The 19,021-nt window shown below is 41.1% G+C and overlaps 3 protein-coding genes across 15 annotated transcripts in view; 2 read left to right on the forward strand and 1 right to left on the reverse strand.

Moving 5' to 3' along the window:
• The window catches only part of LOC118428144 (ATP-dependent RNA helicase DDX3X-like), a 17,630-nt gene extending 8,396 nt beyond the window's left edge, over positions 1-9,234 (reverse strand). For 2 of the 5 annotated variants that reach the window (XM_035838131.1, XM_035838130.1), the window contains exons 1-10: positions 9,068-9,234; positions 7,278-7,332; positions 6,429-6,518; positions 4,898-5,038; positions 4,007-4,337; positions 3,418-3,517; positions 2,928-3,063; positions 2,531-2,607; positions 828-935; positions 235-395 (exon numbers count right to left, since the gene is read on the reverse strand). In XM_035838131.1, coding sequence (XP_035694024.1) covers positions 235-395; positions 828-935; positions 2,531-2,607; positions 2,928-3,063; positions 3,418-3,517; positions 4,007-4,337; positions 4,898-5,038; positions 6,429-6,518; positions 7,278-7,332; positions 9,068-9,112 — 1,244 coding nt within the window. In that variant the 5' untranslated portion in view covers positions 9,113-9,234. Of the gene's footprint in view, positions 1-234; positions 396-827; positions 936-2,530; positions 2,608-2,927; positions 3,064-3,417; positions 3,518-4,006; positions 4,338-4,897; positions 5,039-6,428; positions 6,519-6,596; positions 6,639-7,277; positions 7,333-9,067 lie in introns of all 5 variants that reach the window. The other 3 variants (XM_035838132.1, XM_035838133.1, XM_035838134.1) reach the window with 3 other exon arrangements.
• A 135-nt stretch (positions 9,235-9,369) lies between these two features.
• On the forward strand, positions 9,370-13,297 carry LOC118428146 (60S ribosomal protein L8-like). 2 transcript variants are annotated; one of them, XM_035838135.1, is made up of 6 exons: positions 9,370-9,490; positions 10,320-10,464; positions 10,949-11,090; positions 11,756-11,974; positions 12,497-12,612; positions 13,076-13,297. In XM_035838135.1, the coding sequence occupies exons 2-6, from the start codon at positions 10,327-10,329 to the stop codon at positions 13,226-13,228; spliced, it is 768 nt and encodes a 255-aa protein (XP_035694028.1). In that variant the 5' UTR covers positions 9,370-9,490; positions 10,320-10,326; the 3' UTR covers positions 13,229-13,297. The 2 variants fall into 2 exon arrangements, with proteins under 2 accessions (XP_035694028.1, XP_035694029.1); XM_035838136.1 differs by having other exon boundaries at positions 9,470-9,494.
• A 4,960-nt stretch (positions 13,298-18,257) lies between these two features.
• The window catches only part of LOC118426824 (mitogen-activated protein kinase kinase kinase kinase 4-like), a 72,617-nt gene continuing 71,853 nt past the window's right edge, over positions 18,258-19,021 (forward strand). For all 8 annotated transcript variants that reach the window (XM_035836359.1, XM_035836365.1, XM_035836361.1 and 5 more), the window contains exons 1-2: positions 18,258-18,564; positions 18,875-18,940. In XM_035836359.1, the coding sequence (XP_035692252.1) occupies positions 18,520-18,564; positions 18,875-18,940 (111 nt within the window). In that variant the 5' untranslated portion in view covers positions 18,258-18,519. The remainder of the gene's footprint in view (positions 18,565-18,874; positions 18,941-19,021) is intronic.

A 19,021-nucleotide genomic window follows, 5' to 3' on the forward strand; every position in this document is an offset into this window, starting at 1 on the left:
TAAGGTCATGGGGATATTCGACGTCATCATGGAACGAACTTTTTGCATCAAGACAGCATCACCAAGAAAATGTGTTTTTGCACCAATACGTTAACACAAAACGCTCTTTTTTGTAAAAGGGGAACATGCGGCTCCAGCATCTTTTCTGAAGATGTGGCGTAAGTGTGAACGGTTGGCTTGAGGTTGTCCTTCCCCATATACTATAATGACAGTCAATGTTACAATTAAACTTACTTGATATAGTCCAGGCCGATCCTGCCGCGCTCCATCATGTCCACCAGTCGGCCGGGCGTGCCCACCAGCAGGTGGCACCCGCGCTCAAGGTCGCGCATCTGACCCCCGATGTCCGCGCCTCCATACACCACGCAGGGGCGCACGTGGGAACGGTAGGCGAACTGTGGCAAACAGAACAGGCCAGAGGTTAGGATTAACACTTGCGTGTGCATGAAATTATATGTGTGAGCAACGGTTACACTTTTAAACTTTTCATGCGACCATGAAACCATGACACCTCTAACATGAGCTTCCATTTTATCACTACACTAGAAAACGGTTTCAACTTTGTGAAAACCGCCTTTTCCATAATATCTTATATTTTTAAAGTTGTAAAGCAGAGTCCTCGTAAAAATAAATATATACAGTAAGCAGTACTATAATTAGTATATATGTCTGGGACATTTGAAACAAAACAATTTTTTTCTTCATTTTGTCTTACAACTCATGGTTTGTGTATATTCAATCTTCTCCAAAAGTAAATGGCTAGTACGCACTTTCTAATCTAAAATGTTATTTGAAACAAAGATTTTCTTCCAGACTGTGTTCCCCACCTTCTTGGACTCGTCGTAGATCTGTGAGGCGAGCTCACGGGTGGGCGCCAGCACCAGGGCCAGGGGGTATCGCTTCCTGCTGCCGCTGCCTCCGTACTGACGGCCATGCTGAAACACATCCAAATTCAAATTTAGAATTGATTTTGTAAAAAAGCAGACTTACACAGACAGGTAATAGCTGAGCCTCCTGAATTATGCATAGACTGTTAACAATAATCATCACATACAAATAATCCACCACACCTAGTCTACAAATTATTGTACAATCGTTAGACGAGTAGAAACAGACACAGGGCTAGCCAGTGTTCTCACCAGGATTTTTTCACAGCGTCAGGGCAGGGGTTCGGGGGCCGCCGAAGGCCCCCGGCGGGGTCCAGGGGCAGAGCCCCGTTGGGGGGCCCCAGGGGGGCGAAGCCCCCCGGAAGCTCTTGCATTTTAGGCTATTCAGAAGGCTTATTGTATCAGTTTTTAGGGGCATATCTACGATAATTGTAGCAGTTTGACGTAACGATACTTTGAGTCAAAGCATCAAAGACAACTAAAAACTCATAAACAACAAACTTTACTCAGCTCAACAGTACTCATAAATATTGTCCGGTTTGCCACCAACTTTTTCTAGATAAACAACTTTGACAGTCTCTGTTTCCATCGTATTTTTTTTCATCGTAAACAGAACAAAACACGCAGAAACATGTGCTCGGCACGGGGAATCCCCGGCCGACTTTCAAGTTCGCGATCGGCGGACGAATAATGCGTTCACATAAGAGGTGTCGGACGTAAAAACAACAAGAATACCTTTGCTTCCTTTTGATATGAGTTTTGGGCCCGCAAAATCTCCAAAACGGCAGAAATTTTCGGGGTAAAATACGGTAAAATTTGCTCTAAAAATGGCGGTCGTTGCTGTTGTTTATCCTAAACCAATGAGATCGCTAGCTTCCCCTGACGTCACAGAGACGCATCAGATCTCGCGAGAATTTTTTGCGAGATTTTACGATGTTTTCGCCGCCATTACCGCTAGCTGCCTGCATGCACGCACGATGTTTTCGTCATTTCTCAACGCAAATTTCTCGATCTTTGGAAGGTTTTAGATGATTTACAAGTATACTGCAACATAAAAGGGAATGTATACAAGTGCTATTTTTGTGCAAGTCCAAGAAGCGTTTCTTGCCGTTCCGATTTTAACCGGACTTGAACCGAAACTTTTTACAAGTTTTGTGCCGGTTCTCTGTTTACAGTACAGAACGCACGCCGCGCAAGGGGCGGTCCTGGGTGGGGGCTGCGAGATAGCGGTACGCGGGGTGCTATAAAACACCTCCCTTCGAGCTGAAACTTCCTGAAACAGCGGAGGCGCGTGCTTGGCACGTGCTTTCGCATTTTTACTACGGTATTTTTCCAGTTTTCCCCCATTTTTTTGCCGCTACGCTGGGTGAAAATACAGCGTAGCGGGCTTTTTACAGCGTCATTTTTCCAGCCCACAGCGTATCGGCCCGCTATGCTGAAAAGGCCTGGTGAGAACACTGCTAGCAAGAGACTTATGTGTAAGCATGTGAGTCATTGTACAGTCTCACAGAACAGTGAAGGAATGTTGTTTTTTGGCCGTCTCTGTCCTAACCATCTGCTACAACTAAGGTCAGCCTACTGACAGTTGTCCAAGTTCAACAACTGATACAAGATACATGCAAAAATGAACGAATGTATTTTACCTGTGGCAGTCCCTGAGGTCCGTTCTCATAGATCAGACTGAGAATGGGGATCAGGAATGCTGCAGTTTTTCCAGAGCCTGGTAGGGGGAATAATTACAATTACAACTTGTACACATGACCCAGTACAAATTTCAAAACACACACTCACATTCAAACGGAGAGAGAACTTCACTTCTTCGAAAAGTGATGACAAATGTCGTGTGCTTGCTCAGAAACAGCCTCTATTGTCGTGTGTCCACATGTGGATTCAGACAGCAGTTGGACAAATCCTCATCATGGCAGCACTTTGGGGCATTACGATTTATTTGCATGTCATAAAACCAATTTCAACTGTCCATTCCCATGAATTTCTTTCCAGGGACAAGAGAGTTTAGCTACATTCAGAGTATGTACGTACCGGTCTGTGCACAGGCCATCAGGTCTCGGTTAGCCCTAGCAATGGGGATGGCGTACTTCTGCACTGGGGTGGGCTTCATGTAGTTGGACAACTTGATGTTGTTACTGATGATCTCACCCAGGTCCAGATCAGTGAACTATTAGAAGAAACAAGAAAGAAATAAAGAAGCAATAAACAAACAACTTCAATGAACAGACACCAAAAATCAAACATGTGGGATCATTTCTTTTCAGCATGGGGACCCCAACTTAAAGATGCTTTAATCTTGCAGTGGTTCTATTTTGCAGGACATCTCCATGAAACCACATATGCATTAGAAACTTCACAATGAATATACTTTCATTGTATTACTACACTTGTACTACAGGACTGTTTTAACGGCAAATTTAAAATGCCGCAGAAAAATCTCTGAATAACTGCTAAATGCTTTGCTCTCATTGGTTGACCTGCTAATGGAGATGGGCAGTCAGGATTGGTTTATTGTACATACCTCACTAATGTGCTGTGGGCAGCTCTCCCCTGTAGCTTCCACAGGGATGTCCTCATACTTGTCAAAGTTGATGCCCGTGTTGCTCTTTCCAAACAGCTCCCTGTCAGATTGCAAAGCAAAAATCAGATGCACACATTACTACAATGATAAAACATTAACAGGACCAGACAATTATTTTTCAGAATAGGTGCACGAAAATGTTGGTACATGTAGGAATATTTGGGGCACATAAAGTAGACTAACAGTAAACCCTAATTACAAAGTTTACTGCCTCTCTTCAGAGATTGCATCTGAAATTCTAAACCTACCTTCGAAATCTTATAACAAGTAATAAACAAATGGATCATCTTTTTTTTTCCTACATTAAAATGTCAAAAGTATTATGTATACTGGTGTACATAAGTATGTTTACATGTTACCTACACAAATATCTTGGTCCAACTACAATCAAATATTAGGGGTACAGCACCTTTTTGGGTGCTCAAAAGTGCACAAGTACCCAGTATTTCCAACAATGATAGTACATATATGAATCCCCAAACCTTGAACAGTTGATACTGAAGTCTGAAAAACGACAATGTACTGGTACCTTTCCATGCGCTCATTCCGAGGAAGCGGCTTGCTCCAATCAGCGTCCTCGGGCGGAGGGTAGTTGTCTCCGCCCGCTTTTCGATCGTCGCGGCTCCAGCGGTTGTTGGACGGCTGCTCATTGCTGCGGTCCCAGCGGTTATTCTGCCGCCCTCCATCCCACTGGTTACCCCCGCCAAAGTTGCGGTTGTCCCTTCCTCCGAAGTTGCGGTTGAACCCCCCACCACGCCCTCCCTGGTTTTGGTACGGACGGCCGCCCCCGCGCCCGCCGAAGTTATTGAAGTTCTGCTGAGGAATCGCAGCATTCACAAAAGGAGGCGGGCCCGCAAAACCTTAATGGAACAGAGGGGCTCTAGATTAACAATCTTTGAACAGTTAAGATATTCTGTGTTCAACATGTATGGGGAATGGTGATCAAGATGAACTACACAAAATACCATGAGAAAAAAAATTTAAAAAACAAGAAAAACACAGGAGCAACAGACTTGTAAAGAGCAAAAATATAAATGCCATCAAAACTACTAGGACAAGATGTGCTAGTGCACGCCAAACTTGTCGATAGTAAAAAAGGAAAACTCAAGTTACGTAATGATAATTCCTTGTGCTTGTTGACATGTGGAATTTCCCAAGCAAGAGATAGAGGCAACATGTATAAAGGAATAGCAAGACTATTGCTACCTTTGCTATGCTAGAACAAACCTATGGCAACAGTCACCCAGCACTTTCACCAAACTCACACTGAACAGTAGGTAATAAGATTAACAAACAATCCTTTTCTTTGTTTTTTTCCATTGTTCTCCTACAACTTTCACTCTCTAAGTGGTTACATAGCTGTTTGTGTGTTTAGTTCATTCCACCCAGAAAGAGCAAGCATGCACTACTTCGCTCTCACCTCTGGGGCCCCCGAAGTTCCCAAAGTTGTCACGGCGTTGGAAATTCTGGAAGTTTCCACCGCCATACCCCGGGATCGCGGCCCCGTTGTAGGCGCCGAAGCCGCCATCACTGAGATGGGGCGCACCGCCATAGCCAGAGTCTATCATTAAACACAATGCCCAGACTTACTGTGTTGGCACCGAAGTTAAGTCTAACTATCCGGTCTCAAACTCAATAACTACTGCAACAGTGTTCTCCCCAGACTCATGTAGAGTGAGCAAAAACCAGTCTATCTATAAAAGGGGAATTTTGCCTCGTACTGTACAAGCTAAGTTTCAAGCCTGACATATCTATATGGCACAAACGAATATGTTCCAGTTCTACCTAACAGAAAACCTCGCGTATACAACTTTCAGAACAGAGTAACAACTGTTCAAATAACCAAAGACACTGTTTTCAACTAGAAATACTATTCTGTGGTGCCATTGCATAATATTTCTTTTCATGGCATTTCACTCTATACCAACTAGGGAGAACGCTGGTTCTCAAATACACATAGCACAAAATCATAAGCCACATTCAACATTTAGTTACTGAACACCACTGTACTTCACAGTGTATGAAGAAATGACATGAGAAAAGGGAGACAAAGTAAACAGGAAACCAAAGGACTACTGTTTTTTTTTATAATCTGCTACAAGTTTACTACTACTCTTATATTCTACTACTATTCTTGTATCTGAACTTTTCATGTAGTTCTAATTTTGCCAAATCTATGCATGTGCTGCTCCCAAATTAATCTAAATTTGCTGGACAATTTTGCGCTGGCAATTTTTTTCCCTATATCTACATCAAGAAAAGCTCCCAACTTTGATTTTCCCACTGCTAAATAGTGGTGAACAGCTACTCCTAAAGAGTTCATCTGAGTCAAGTCCTTTAGTTGACTTCTAAACAATAAAGCTTCCATGAACTCTCCATAGATTTGACTTAAGCCTAGCGATAGCTTTAAAAGTATGATCAGTACATCATATTTAGTTTGTTTCGTCTAGTAGAACTTCACGTAGAAGAGTTTGCTAAAAATGCAAGGAGATTTAAAAGCAGAAATCTGATTCAGAGATCCTTGTACTCATCAATCCTTTGCTTTCCATTTATAAAATAAAAATAAAAAATAAAAATCAGTTAATTGGACAGTGATCAGAAGCACACACAGACACACCGCACAGAAGTTATCACAGCAAAAACAGACACAGCCACACAAAGCAAGCCTAACAAATCGAACTGCGGGGAAAAAATAATCACTTACAAAAAATCAGACGAAATTTAAAAGCTTCACATGATGATGACGTATGTTATGATTATGATGATGATTAAACAATCAAACATGGTCAACATCTACTCACCCAACACTTTTCAATATTCGATTCGTAAATTTCAAATCATTCTTGAGAAATATTTGTGCATGTGAAGGAAAAGTTCATTTAGGACTATGCTTTTTGCACGGTGCTAAATTGGTCTAGGCTGGGAGAGAACACCACACCACCAGCGCTTACCCAAACGGTTGAACCCGCCAGAATTTGGGGGGCCAAAATCGTTGGTCTGACGGTTGCGCACATGAGGAGGTATGTACCTTCCCTTATCGACTGCAACAAAAAAAGGAAAAACAAAAGCACGATGAAGTGCTCATGTATAATACTAGATAAGAAAGTGTGAACTAGTACCTTGTCGTTGGGCGTTGCGCATCTGTGGAGGAACATAGCGCTCTAAAGGGCAGATAGAGAGGGTAAAACATTTGGTTGTTAACGATAACGACATGTTATTGCATAGGAAGGGCAAAGTGTCCTGGTATCGTGGCACATCCCATTCCTCATGGCAGATGACCTTCTCAGAGTGCTAAAGATGCAAAAGTTGGGTCATGCAAAGTGGTCAAGCTGATTTTGAAAATTTCATGCTACAGATAAGCCTGTTCATGGTGCAACTGCACATGTGAAGTGAGGTGCATTGTGGGTGGTGTTTCAAAGTTGAAGGCTGCTGGCAATACAGCCAAGGACATTAAATTTTGACATTTTGCATGTGCAGCTTGACCTGTGAACAGGCTAATAGCAATTCAGGCATTCCTTGCATCCTATTTCCCTGCACGAAGCTGCTGCTATTACAAGAAAAATACAATACTAATACTGTATACAAAATACACAAAATGGTTTAGCTTAAAACACAATGCACTGTAATGTTAATACTATACCACTTGTGATGTCATTTCAATAATTGTAGCAGAAGCCAAGCAACTGCATGACAATAGTTCATTTACATGCCAAATGGATTCAGGGGTAGTTTGCCTGACAAACAAGTTATTTTACACCAGTTTGGCTGGTTCTAAGTTAATCTAATTAGGGAATACTTACTTCCTCCACCTGCTCCTCCCTGCCCAGGAGCAGCGTTCAAGTCTAGGCCAGCCAACTGGAAACACAAAACAGTTCAAACATCAGGAATTAGATAGGACGTATCCAAAAATCACAGCAAAAATTATTTGAAGTTCAACTTCTAGAGACTAGAGAGTGAATAACAAACTATTGTGCAATCAGTGACAACAGACCACATGCAATTTTCTTGGAAACTTACTGGACAACATGCTAAAACCGGTGAACTCATATTTGGGATGATTGTTGCTTGTTTGCCTGTGTTAGCAAAGTTGGTATCAAATTTACTATCTACTATCAGAAAACCTTATTCACAATTGTCATGATACTATTGATAGACCAACATTCAAAAACCTGGCCAACCAAAAACATGATCATGTCACTATCAAAGTAAACATCAGGTAGATAGGACCTACTGTTATGTCTTCTCGAAGGGGTACATTAATAATTTATCTTCTAATTCTATATTTATAACCCAGACAGGAAGCAGTTGGGAAATATGTGTCAAACTCAAAGACTGGAATCAAGTAGAGGAAATACACCAGACAGTTTGGACTAGATTCACTAGAACTGATGGAGCTTGAATGGGATGGATCCCAGTTTACTACAACCTTGTGATTCATGACAAAAGTTAGAAGTTTGATGTGCTTGCTCAGAAACAGCCTCTATTGTCGTGTGTCCACATGTGGATTCAGACAGCAGTTGGACAAATCCTCATCATGGCAGCACTTTGGGGCATTGCATGAACTGTAAACCTTACTCAAGAAGAAAATAGGTTTTCACAGTGCTCTACGTGCAAGGTTGACCAAAAAAAATTGCAAGCTCCATTTCTCGCCAATTTTTTTTCACAATGTAAAGAAACAACACACATATAACTTTGACAATGTAAATCTGAATGTCTGTATAAATAATATTGCACATTTCCTGTGAGAAAACCCTTAACATTCTTGGATCCAGTCATCATAGGTGGGCTAACTACTCAGAAAGTAAGTTGTCATCTTAAGACTGCATTGTCACTAATTACACAATTGGATAAATTCATTGTGACTCACTGAATGACCAATGGTATGACCAAATATCTGAGTGGAATAGAATGTTGCCCAACCACAAACAAAAATGTATGACACAAAGACAGTTTGACTTAATGTTGCTAACTTCCCTCGTTTTGTTGAAATCAAAGCATAAGAAAATTGAATAACTTCTATACGATTCTGTGGTATTAATTATTATGCTTATAAAATACCTGACCTACATATCTAGCATTTTCTGATGGAGAAACGTGTGTTATGCTCCACCACGTACAGAAAAAAGTATTTTTGGAACCCACGTATTGGGACAGCTATCCATACGATTTATAGAGGGAAACTTGAAGGATTTAAAGTCGGACGAGTTCTGGACTAGATACGATGACAACCCACGTGGCTACCCGGCGCTTGGACCGGTCAGCCAGCCATGCGTGTAGCCGGCGTCTCGGACCAACTGCCCGTCTCGATATATTTTTTTCGCAATCGTAGACAGAATTAGCCGAAATGAATGAATCCAGTAAAACAAAATATATCAGTACTAGTCTCTTTATGTATGAAAAACAGACATATTTGCCACGGATGGCTGAAATCGCAGCAAGAAAATGTTACCAATGGCGGACATTTTTTACCATCGTTCCCATTTTTGACAAATCGAGAAGACGGCGATGAACCGGCAAATTTAGAGCGGCGTAGAAATAAGGTTTTACCCCGTCAAATCCCCCAAAGTTTGGCCCAAACGTAGCCACATACCTGCTGATCTAGACTAGGTCCATTTTGTCTTCCATCATGACTCATAACTAGAAAATATCGTGGACGATTTTCTCCTTAAACTATCAGTGAACTGAAATTTTCTGAAATGGTCTAACAAAAAGATGGAGGCATCGGAAACTACTTATACCGTCGGCCTCTGACGTCACATTGAGTCACATGGTCTAAATAAGGAATGCTGATTGGCTAAAAATTCCTTCAGGGTAAAGGGTTACAGAAATTTTGTAAAAATTTATACAATATTTTGAGAAAAAAGAATTGCTTAACAAGTGAGCTATTTTAGCTGATGATATGACCAAAAATGTATTCATTTAAAACAATGAGTAGCTATTTAGAAAAAAGTCAAAATCTTGCATAGGTAATTACATCCGGGCATCTTTCTCTTTCCCAGTGTCGGCCATCACGGTGGGTAAAAATTTTGATGATATGTGTATTCCATCCGCCATCATCTCCCTTTATACACAATCTCCGAGACAAACATAAGTACCATCTGGTAGTAGAAAACATACAGTTTCAAGAAATCTGACTATTTATTCTTAAAACCCCTTTGTGAAGTATTACTCGTAGTTCTTTTTGAGCCTTCTGAAACCGGGAGGAGCTTGAGGAAAAGTATATGACAACATTCAACGTGGTTTGTGGGAGGGGGGCGAAGTCTGCTAGGAAGCCTGTCATCATTTTCTATTCGTACACTCGGTTCTTTAGAGGTCGAAAACAAAGTTGCCACGTAGGAACAGTCTGTGGAGTTTTCTAAACGTAAAGGTATTGGTGTAAAAGCAATAAAACTTCACTGAGCCAAGATACTCTGGTCAGGATGTGTCGCAAGAAAGAAAATATAAAGATCTGCTAACCTTGTCAGTAGTGTTTCTGTTACACCATGAACAGAATCATTTAAAAAAATCTGATGCCTACTTTCCTATTACTTTCGCCAATGTAATGTTTTTGGCTGTGTTTGTGTGCGTGTGTCTGTGTGTTTGTGAACAGCACATCTCGTTCAAGTTGTAGAGTAGAGTAGAGTGGTACTGCAGCAGAACTTTCAGTCGTGATACATTTATGTTTTCGACTAGTTTAATGATTTTTCAACCTCTTAAGCCCCCTCTGCCCCTCAAAAAGAGTACGGAAGAATTTGTTCGTATGTCATGGGGGTGGAGTGACTGAAACTATTGCAAGAATACAGAGTTATGCAGTTAAGAGGAATATTTGATTCATGTTGATTTAATGATTTTGTCCGTTTCAGTCTCAAGATGGGGCGTGTGATCCGAGGACAGCGTAAAGGTGCGGGTAGCGTCTTTACCGCCCACACAAAACATCGCAAGGGGGCTGCTAAACTCCGAGCCTTGGACTTCGCAGAGAGACATGGATACATCAAGGGTCTAGTCAAGGTAGGCATGTGACAAGTGTAAAAAAGCCTTAGAAAAAACACAGGTCTTGCATCTCCAGGCCAAAGGGTATGTCATTTATTGTACTAGAATTTATGTAGTCTGATAAAAGATTTTTTTACCAAAATGGAAGTGAAAAGAATTAACAAAAACGTACTGTACATTTGTACCACAATCAGTGAAATTTGCCTGTGTAGCTTTCCATATGTTTTGGCTACTGTAAATCTAAACATATTAGAATTGAAGTGGTTTTTACAGTGCCTCTCCGCCAGAACATATGACACTGCAGGCATTTGTTTTTTGTTATGAGGAATATGACATTCTTATGACCGTGAAATTAATAAAACACCAAAAAGTACAGTACTGATTTTCCAAGTCAACCACAAAAGAAGATTCCTAGATAAATGGATTTACCATATTAAGATCTATTTGATTCCAAGCCCAGATTTGTGCTAACTAAAGACTTCATTTGCCTTTTCCTTCACAGGATATTATCCACGACCCTGGCCGCGGTGCCCCTCTAGCCAGAGTGATGTTCAGGGATCCTTACCGGTACAAGAAGCGCACGGAGACATTCATCGCTGCCGAGGGCATGTACACCGGCATGTTCGTGTACTGTGGCAAGAAGGGTAGGTGGCTAGTCTGTGCTGGCATGATTTAGGTAAATATAGTGGACTAGTCTAACATGCTAACTGATGGTGGTGTGGTAGGCATCTATGTTATGATGACGGCACTCAATGGTAGCTTTGCTGTTGTCAGTTCATGGTGGCAGTGTTCTCCTCCAGCTTGCATCAGTGTGGCTGCGATGTGAAAATGTAGTTTGGCTTGAAGGATTAGCCAGCTACATATATCTATGACATGACATTTCAAGAGCAGTGCAAAAAGTTCATCCTTCAGAGAGATCTAAGCCCAAGTCTTGTGTATGGGGAAGGCTCTTAGCCCTTAAACTGCCAAACCCGGATATATCCGGCACACATATACATGCCCTGTGTGTCGCACCCTGATATATCCGGGATAGCGTATTCCCCTGAGGTAGCAACTTTTCGCGCGCATAGCGCACGAACCCCGGAAGTTAGGGACTTCGGCCTTGCTTGGGGGTTTCTTTTTGGAGGTCAGCAGCCAACCCTGGCACTGATAGCATTTTATAGTGCTGAAACTCTGGCAGTTTAAGGGTTAAAGAAAACCACACATATCAAGACAAGTAGGGGTTGGCCAAATGAGGCACATGACAGGCTCATGCTGTCCTCTCACACTTGATGGCCAATGACCAGGTTTTGTTGCATGTATTTTGCAGCCATCCTGAAGGTTGGAAACACCCTGCCTGTGAGTCAGATGCCTGAAGGGACCATCATCTGTAACGTAGAGGAGAAGGGCGGAGATCGTGGATCTCTGGCCCGCTGCTCCGGAAACTACGCCACCGTCATCTCCCACAACCTGGAGAACAAGACCACCCGCATCAGACTGCCGTCGGGCTCCAAGAAGGTGGTGGCATCTGGCAACAGGGCTACCATCGGTAAGTTACATTGGTTAAAAGTAGGGGCAATTTCTGAACCCTGGTATGCATGTTGTTGGTAGATTACAAAGTGGTAGGCAATCCCACTGCTTTTTCACATGGATAAAAGTTTGTGGACAGGGGTTTGGTCCCAGCTCGAACATTCTAGTTCTAAGGATTGTATTGGTCTCTTTGGATGGTAACATAAAGGGTAAAGCTTCGGGCGTTATCCTCAAACCTGCATGTGAAAAAAAAAAAAAAAACGTGTGAAAAGAAGGGGTGACCGGTATGCTAAAATATAAGTCATGGCCAAGCCACATTGCACTACTAGCAGTACCTTGAAAAAGCAATGTTTTGCCTCCTTCTGGGATGATGAACAAAGAAGAGAATTATATTATATCATTTTGTTGTATTGATTCAGCATTTGAATTCATTCCTTAAAGCCCCAGAAGTATCATGTGAAAGAAAACTAAACACAGGAGAGAGAATGAAGTAAGGACCATATTTCCTGTCTGTACCCTAACAAAGTCCTATTTACTACAGGTATTGTTGCTGGAGGTGGTCGTATTGACAAGCCCATGCTGAAGGCTGGCAGGGCATACTTCAAGTACAAGGCCAAGAGGAACGCCTGGCCACGTGTTCGTGGTGTGGCTATGAACGTAAGTCTTCAATTAGAAATCAACATTTCTTTTATCTTTGAGCCAAATTAACCATTTCTACCCTGTCTGTATAGTAACAGCTGCATGGTATGTTTAGGCATAGCAATAGAAAAGGAACAATTGGTCGAACCTTGAAAGTGTTAGATTTCAATCAGGGCTGTCTCCAGCTTCACATCTTTTTCCATCCTACTCATTGTTTCAGAGGCCATATTGTAATGGTCATCGTTAAATATGTCATTTGAAGCTCATGGGAATACAATTCATGAATTTCATGTATTGAAGTTGATTTTTGGACAGATAAAGACGTTCATTTATTCTTCCAAATCAGAGAATTACCATCCTGGGATGGAAAGATAGGTCTTGGAGACAGCCTGGCTTTGAATGCTTTCTTGTGTAGTTTACATAGATAGGAATGCTGAAATTTTTGTGTCTGACTGAATGTCCCTTCTCTTCTTCCCCTCAGCCTGTTGAGCATCCCCATGGTGGTGGTAACCATCAACATATCGGTATGCCCTCAACTGTACGGAGGGACACCTCCGCTGGTCGTAAGGTCGGTCTCATCGCTGCCCGCCGTACCGGCCGTCTCCGCGGTAGCAAGGCCACAGAGAAGGACTAGACATCACCTCTTCACATTCTGCAATTACCACGGGAGGAAAATAATAATAAAAAAACAAAACATGCCAAATATTGTGTTTATGACTCCTCTTTGTCTATTTTAATTAGACCATGCTGACTGGATTACATGGCATTCATGCAAATGTACATTTTGTCCTTTTCCAAGATAGATTTCAATCATACTACCGAATGAAGAAGCTGCAAAATGAGCAATATATGTTGTAACTTGAACAAAATATGAGGAAACAAATATTACTGAAATCAATGAAAATCTGAAAGAATGAAACTAATGTAGGTATTGTTTAATGCACAATGTTGTGTGTTCATTTGTTCAACCTTCCTGGCCACTTGGACTTCATAATGCAGGAATCTTTTTCTTCCTCCTTGACTTTTTATTTTCTCACAGTTTAGAAGTGCCCAGTTGATGTTGTCCATGTAATCAAATCAGCATGGTCTTAGCTATGCACAGTCAAAGCTTGAAATATCAGGTAGACACAAAGATACCTGCACAGGGCACATTTTGGTAACCTGACTTTGAATTCAGTGACTACCAGCACTGGACCATGTGTTGAGCACAGAACTGAATTTAAAAAGATTTAAGAAGACTGCCAAAAAGCTGACATTGTGGTGACCATCTGTCACCCTTCCTGAGTTTATTCATTGTGACTGCATTGCCGTTAGGACGGTAACGGCTACTGAAAAGCTTGGTATACTGGGTAGTACTCTGGCAGACCCTGTGTACAAAGAACTTTGTCATCCATTAAATTTGAGGATGGGTGCTGACACGATTGAAGATTAAGTACTTACAATGTAGGAATCCTTCCTTTTCATGACAACATAAAATCATGATTGTCATGTACATGATTGAATTGCAGCAGCCCAGTGATGCAATACTGCAACTGATTAATAGAGGTTGCTTTGATACAAAGACTCCATCAACATGCATCGATACAAAGATAAAGCATACACTATAATTGATCAATAGATTTGACCCCTGTAATAAAATGATTCAAGACAAAAATGATACTAAGATAAGTTATTGCACAATTCAAGCTTCTGCCTGATGACGTGATGTCTAAGAGATGTAAGAAGATGTGACAAATGTTCTACAAATCAGGTAAGCACTACAATACCTGCAGCATATGTTAGAAACAGTCCCAAATTATTTTTCCTTTGCTTATTCTAAGACAACTTATTTCTCATGACTGTTTTATTGAAGTTATTAAATAAAGAATTTGTCTTTAAGATTTAAACTATTCTACAATGAAGTGCTAGTAGTTTTGTGGGTTGTGAAATATGTTTGTTTTGCATAACAAAACTAGGGTTTTAGCCACATGTAATTTCGGTTGAATGTCGTGGAAGAAATGGGGGTATACTTTTAAAGACGAGAAATGCAAAAACTGCAAAAGTTAATTGGGAGTTGAAATTTTGACTACATTGTACCTAAAAAGTCTGTCCCTGTAATACATAAATTGTGTGCTAGGTGACGCTGTTGCAGCGTCGGCCTCTATGGCAAGCATGCCGTGACGTCCTTTCCGATACAGCCTATCTGGACGAAACATGGAAATTGATTTTCATAGACATTTTGTAGACCGTATACGTAGTTTGTGTTGGAAACGAATATTGCAAAGAAAGAAGTAAAGAAAATACCTATATTGACTTCATAAGTGTGCCTTTGATGGTAGAAATAGATGAAAGACTGTCTAAAACAGGGACCTTGGCTCTCAGGCCAAGCGGCCGTGATATGATAACAATTGGGACAACACAATTCCAATTCTTTGCTACATACAGCTGCGTTTGAATGTTGAATCACGGTAGTCTTCATGCACGAAATATGCTTCCCAAAAAAAATTCACTTTCGGTGCCCTCACATAGATTTGTGCCAAAGTGTTTCATTTTCAGAATCAACGTTCCATTGCTGGAACAAATACGACGTGCATCAGGTCGTTAATCAATGAAAAGAAACAGGAAAAACATCGGGATACTCTGCGTGCAGCGTGCAAAGCGTGCAAAAAAAAGATCAAACTTCTTTTATCGTCATAAGTAGTTGGTGCAAACAATATTAATATTGCAAAAAAGATAGAATGAAGAGCTAATCTCCCAAGCAAATCTATATGTAGCAAGGTATCAAGAGTGACAACCAATACCCAAGAAGCCGCCGCTGAATTTTCTTGGAGACAAAGAAAGCATAAACATATTTAGAATGTGGGGTAAATTAAATATTCTTCTTTCAATAGAAGTTACTAGTATGTCATTTTGTGATCATAATTGATGGAGGTTCTCTTTTTCTAAAATCATAGACATTATTTCCTCATTTTATGTTTCATTTTGGTTGTTTGCGTGCATGTATTGTTAAGAAATTATGGTTTATTTTCTATTGGCCACTTTACGTGAAGTGTTCCGTAGAGGCACTTTAATCTCTGAATAATGTGGGGCCGTTCTTGTTGTCGAGACAGTTGATCTCAGTATGCATTATTGATGACATCTACGAGATAATCATTACGCCTGAACTATGTTATGATCAGTGTCCAACGCTATACGGATCATTTTGGATTATTGCAAATCGGTGCTCACTCGTGATATGTACTCAGACTGGAAGTCTTTTTGTAGGACCCGTGATGACGTCATGCATTCTGTGCGCTACCACGTATTTCTCATGTACCTTTCGATTCAATCATTGCAAGCTAGACTGTATGCATGTTGTGATAATCTTTTTTAGAGAGAAAAAACAGTACAGACAGAAATGAAACTGAGGTTGACAGTGATAGTTTTGCCTGAATACCATCCTGCGTATTCGTAGTGACCGCTGGCTCAATCCTGTCGCTTGCTAACCACCGTTATTGTATGACTGTAACCAATCTTCGTAACAGGTCGGACTTGCTCCATTTCAATAAATACCTTTACTTTTGAGTGAAGTAGAAAAGTGAAGTAGAAAACTGTCGATAAATTTCAGATGACGACTGAAAAAAAATATTGCATTCTTAGTTGTTCTGATGATGACAAACAAGCTAGTGCTTTAACACCTGAGCGACATGCCCAGACATGCCCGCTGTAATGTCTACATGCAAGATGAATGTTCAATACTGAGACAGGTTGTAATGCGCTCCCAATTCCGCAAGGACCTAGTCTTGGCGCGATCCCAACACAGATTGTCACCCGGCATTATACATCCCTGGTCTACTCATGTGAAAAATAGCCCCGGGAAAAGTAAAACTACCACTAGTAGTAGTCCGTGGTTCAGTCTAACAAAGTAATTAATTGTTTTGTGGGCAAATGTATGTCAATATCTGCATAGTCATTTTGTGCACCTGTCCTTTGTAAACGCCCTAAACGCTATGAAATGTTACTGTTACGCCATAAACTACCTTGCTACATTTTCTAATTTACCCGCTTCACAACGCTTATTTTCTGTCGGACAGTACATAATTTTGATTAATGTCTTCTCGTAGCATTTTGCAAAATTTTACAAAAGCGGTAACCGACGTCTTTGTATACAAAGTATCGACAGGTGTTGTTCATATGTGTATGAAAAAAAAATGCTGAATTAGCAATCTTCGTAACCCCATCTCCGTTCCGTAGATAACATTAGAAGATGGAAATTTAGATTAACGGCAAACTGTCCTTGATTCATAACAACAACCCCCCTTACCTGCACCAATTTTCATTTTGATATCATAAGAAAGAATAGAAAGTTGTTTTTAGTTTTCGTGACCCAAGGCCACAAGTAATTGCAAGAACGTGGACTTGAGAAACATACACGTGGCAGAGACATTGGAAGCATACATGGGACATGGATCGACTTTGAAGTAACAGAAGATTTATAATTATTCAAATACATGTCGTAATATTGGCTAGTTGACAAGTTGGGTTGGGCTTCGTTTTTCGGATGCAGAGGAAAATTCCAACTTTTTATCAAATTTGTGAGCTCTGTAATTCTATCAAGTCATTTAATCCAGTTGTTTTACCTTTTTACATGCCATGATGTTTGTTATGAGTCATTTAATTGCAGCCACTGGATAGCGTACCCGCACTCTGGAGATCTCGTGGGGATATAATTAGAGAGGAGTTTCGTTGTTATCCGTAGACCATACCTCATACCCATGAAATTATCCAGTTTTCTATATCAATAATTTCCGTATCGACATGTTCCAAGCTATAGGTGTCTCATTGTTCAATCGTTGTGTAATCGATGTAAAGTACGGTGATATTGTACAATGCTCTCAGCTCATCTATTTGACCGTTGGCATGGTTGGGGCACAATGGAAGATCTGACAACCAGTTTTCTCTACCCTTCTCAGTTTTTCTGTGCTTCTTGATATCTCGTAAGCTTAGCTATATGTAGTGCCATCACGCCTGTTTACTCTATCCTCCGAACGTTTCTGTTACTTGCCCTTTTTTGTTTTCCCTGGACTGGCGCTCCGTTTTTGTAAGTCATCGTCAGGGTTGTCAACCATATGTGGTTCTTCTTATCCATTTATACCTTCATGAAAACTGATGTAATTGTAATCACTTGGTGTGTTTGTTTGTATATTTGTTTGTCTTGTTGTGAGTCAGCAGCAATACACAGTGGAGGCACAAAAAAACAAGGCGGAAGTGATGTAATATGATACTTGGAAATGACGCTGCGCCTGTCACGACTGACACTTGCTGAGACCGAAAAATAAGGGAATTTTTTAAAGGCTGTCCATTACCGAGCAGTATAGAAATTAAATTATAAAAATGTAAATATCACAAATGGACTTGCAAAAATACCCGTACAACAGTTTTACCGATTTCCACCGCTAACGTTATGATATATGGACAAGCCAAATGATATGTTTTAGTCTATGTTCATTACAAAAAATGTCTAGAGAAAATATTGAACTGAATTGTCATTTCAATTATCAAAAGAAACCGCTTTATTTCATTTCCTTAACGCGATGTCTTATAATATTTTCCGCAATCCGTCCGCAAAATTGATAATTTGACAGACCTAGGGCTGTTCCTCCACATGAAAACCATTGTTTGGCTCTTGCTGTACTACTGGGGAGGTCCCCTACCCAGCAGTCTGTGCGCGAGCTCCTCCCAAAGACGTCAGTTTGTGAATGGGTCGCGGGCGTCGGAAGTCGAAATTCCCTTGATTTTTTCCACAGGACGACAACTCAAGCGGGGTTGGAACATGATTCAGGGACCCATGGACCCTCGGTGACCTGAAACATCAAGAAATTCCGGCGGTGAGCGGAAGGGAGAGACAAGAGAGTCCACGGAAGTTCGTTGGTACCTGACTGTCGGGGTAGCGCTCCTAACACAAAGATGGCGCTGGCCAGCCTGGATGACATAGATCTTCAGAGTTTGAAGGTAAAATATTCCCCTAATTTATTATCCCGAAGATGTACCAGGAAAGAGATCCATAGGGTGAAACCTCCGCAAGACGTAGCCGCTTTAGATTGCGAAAATCGTTGTTTTTATAAGGGATTTTCAGACGGGAAACTATGTGTCTACCATGCTGGGATATGACAACAGATGGAGAAATGTTTTGACAAACAACATCCAAAAAACATGCCAGATATCCTACCCCACCGTCCACATTCACACACTCTCGACTTTACAACCAGTGTATTTCGAGTTCTAGTCCCATTTTTTTCTCTTTTCTTTCTCCCTCTTATAGGACCCTGCCGGTATATTTGAGCTGATCGAGGTGGTAGGAAATGGCACCTATGGACAAGTGTACAAGGTAAGATGGCTCTGACGGCTGACCAAGGAGAATCGTGAAGAGTTTTACAATCAGCTGGTGTTCCTTCTACCCCCCCCCCCC

The sequence above is a fragment of the Branchiostoma floridae genome, chromosome 12, assembly GCF_000003815.2.
Source record: "Branchiostoma floridae strain S238N-H82 chromosome 12, Bfl_VNyyK, whole genome shotgun sequence".
Lineage (NCBI taxonomy): Eukaryota > Metazoa > Chordata > Leptocardii > Amphioxiformes > Branchiostomatidae > Branchiostoma > Branchiostoma floridae.

What these genes read in the sequence shown, in the direction of transcription:
- LOC118428146 (XM_035838135.1), top strand. Translation starts at nt 10,327, where the DNA reads ATGGGGCGTGTGATCCGAGGACAGCGTAAAGGTGCGGGTAGCGTCTTT. An exon ending in CGTGTACTGTGGCAAGAAGG is followed by an intron (nt 11,091 to 11,755) that starts GTAGGTGGCTAG and finishes TGTATTTTGCAG; the next exon opens with CCATCCTGAAGGTTGGAAAC. An exon ending in TTCGTGGTGTGGCTATGAAC is followed by an intron (nt 12,613 to 13,075) that starts GTAAGTCTTCAA and finishes TCTTCCCCTCAG; the next exon opens with CCTGTTGAGCATCCCCATGG.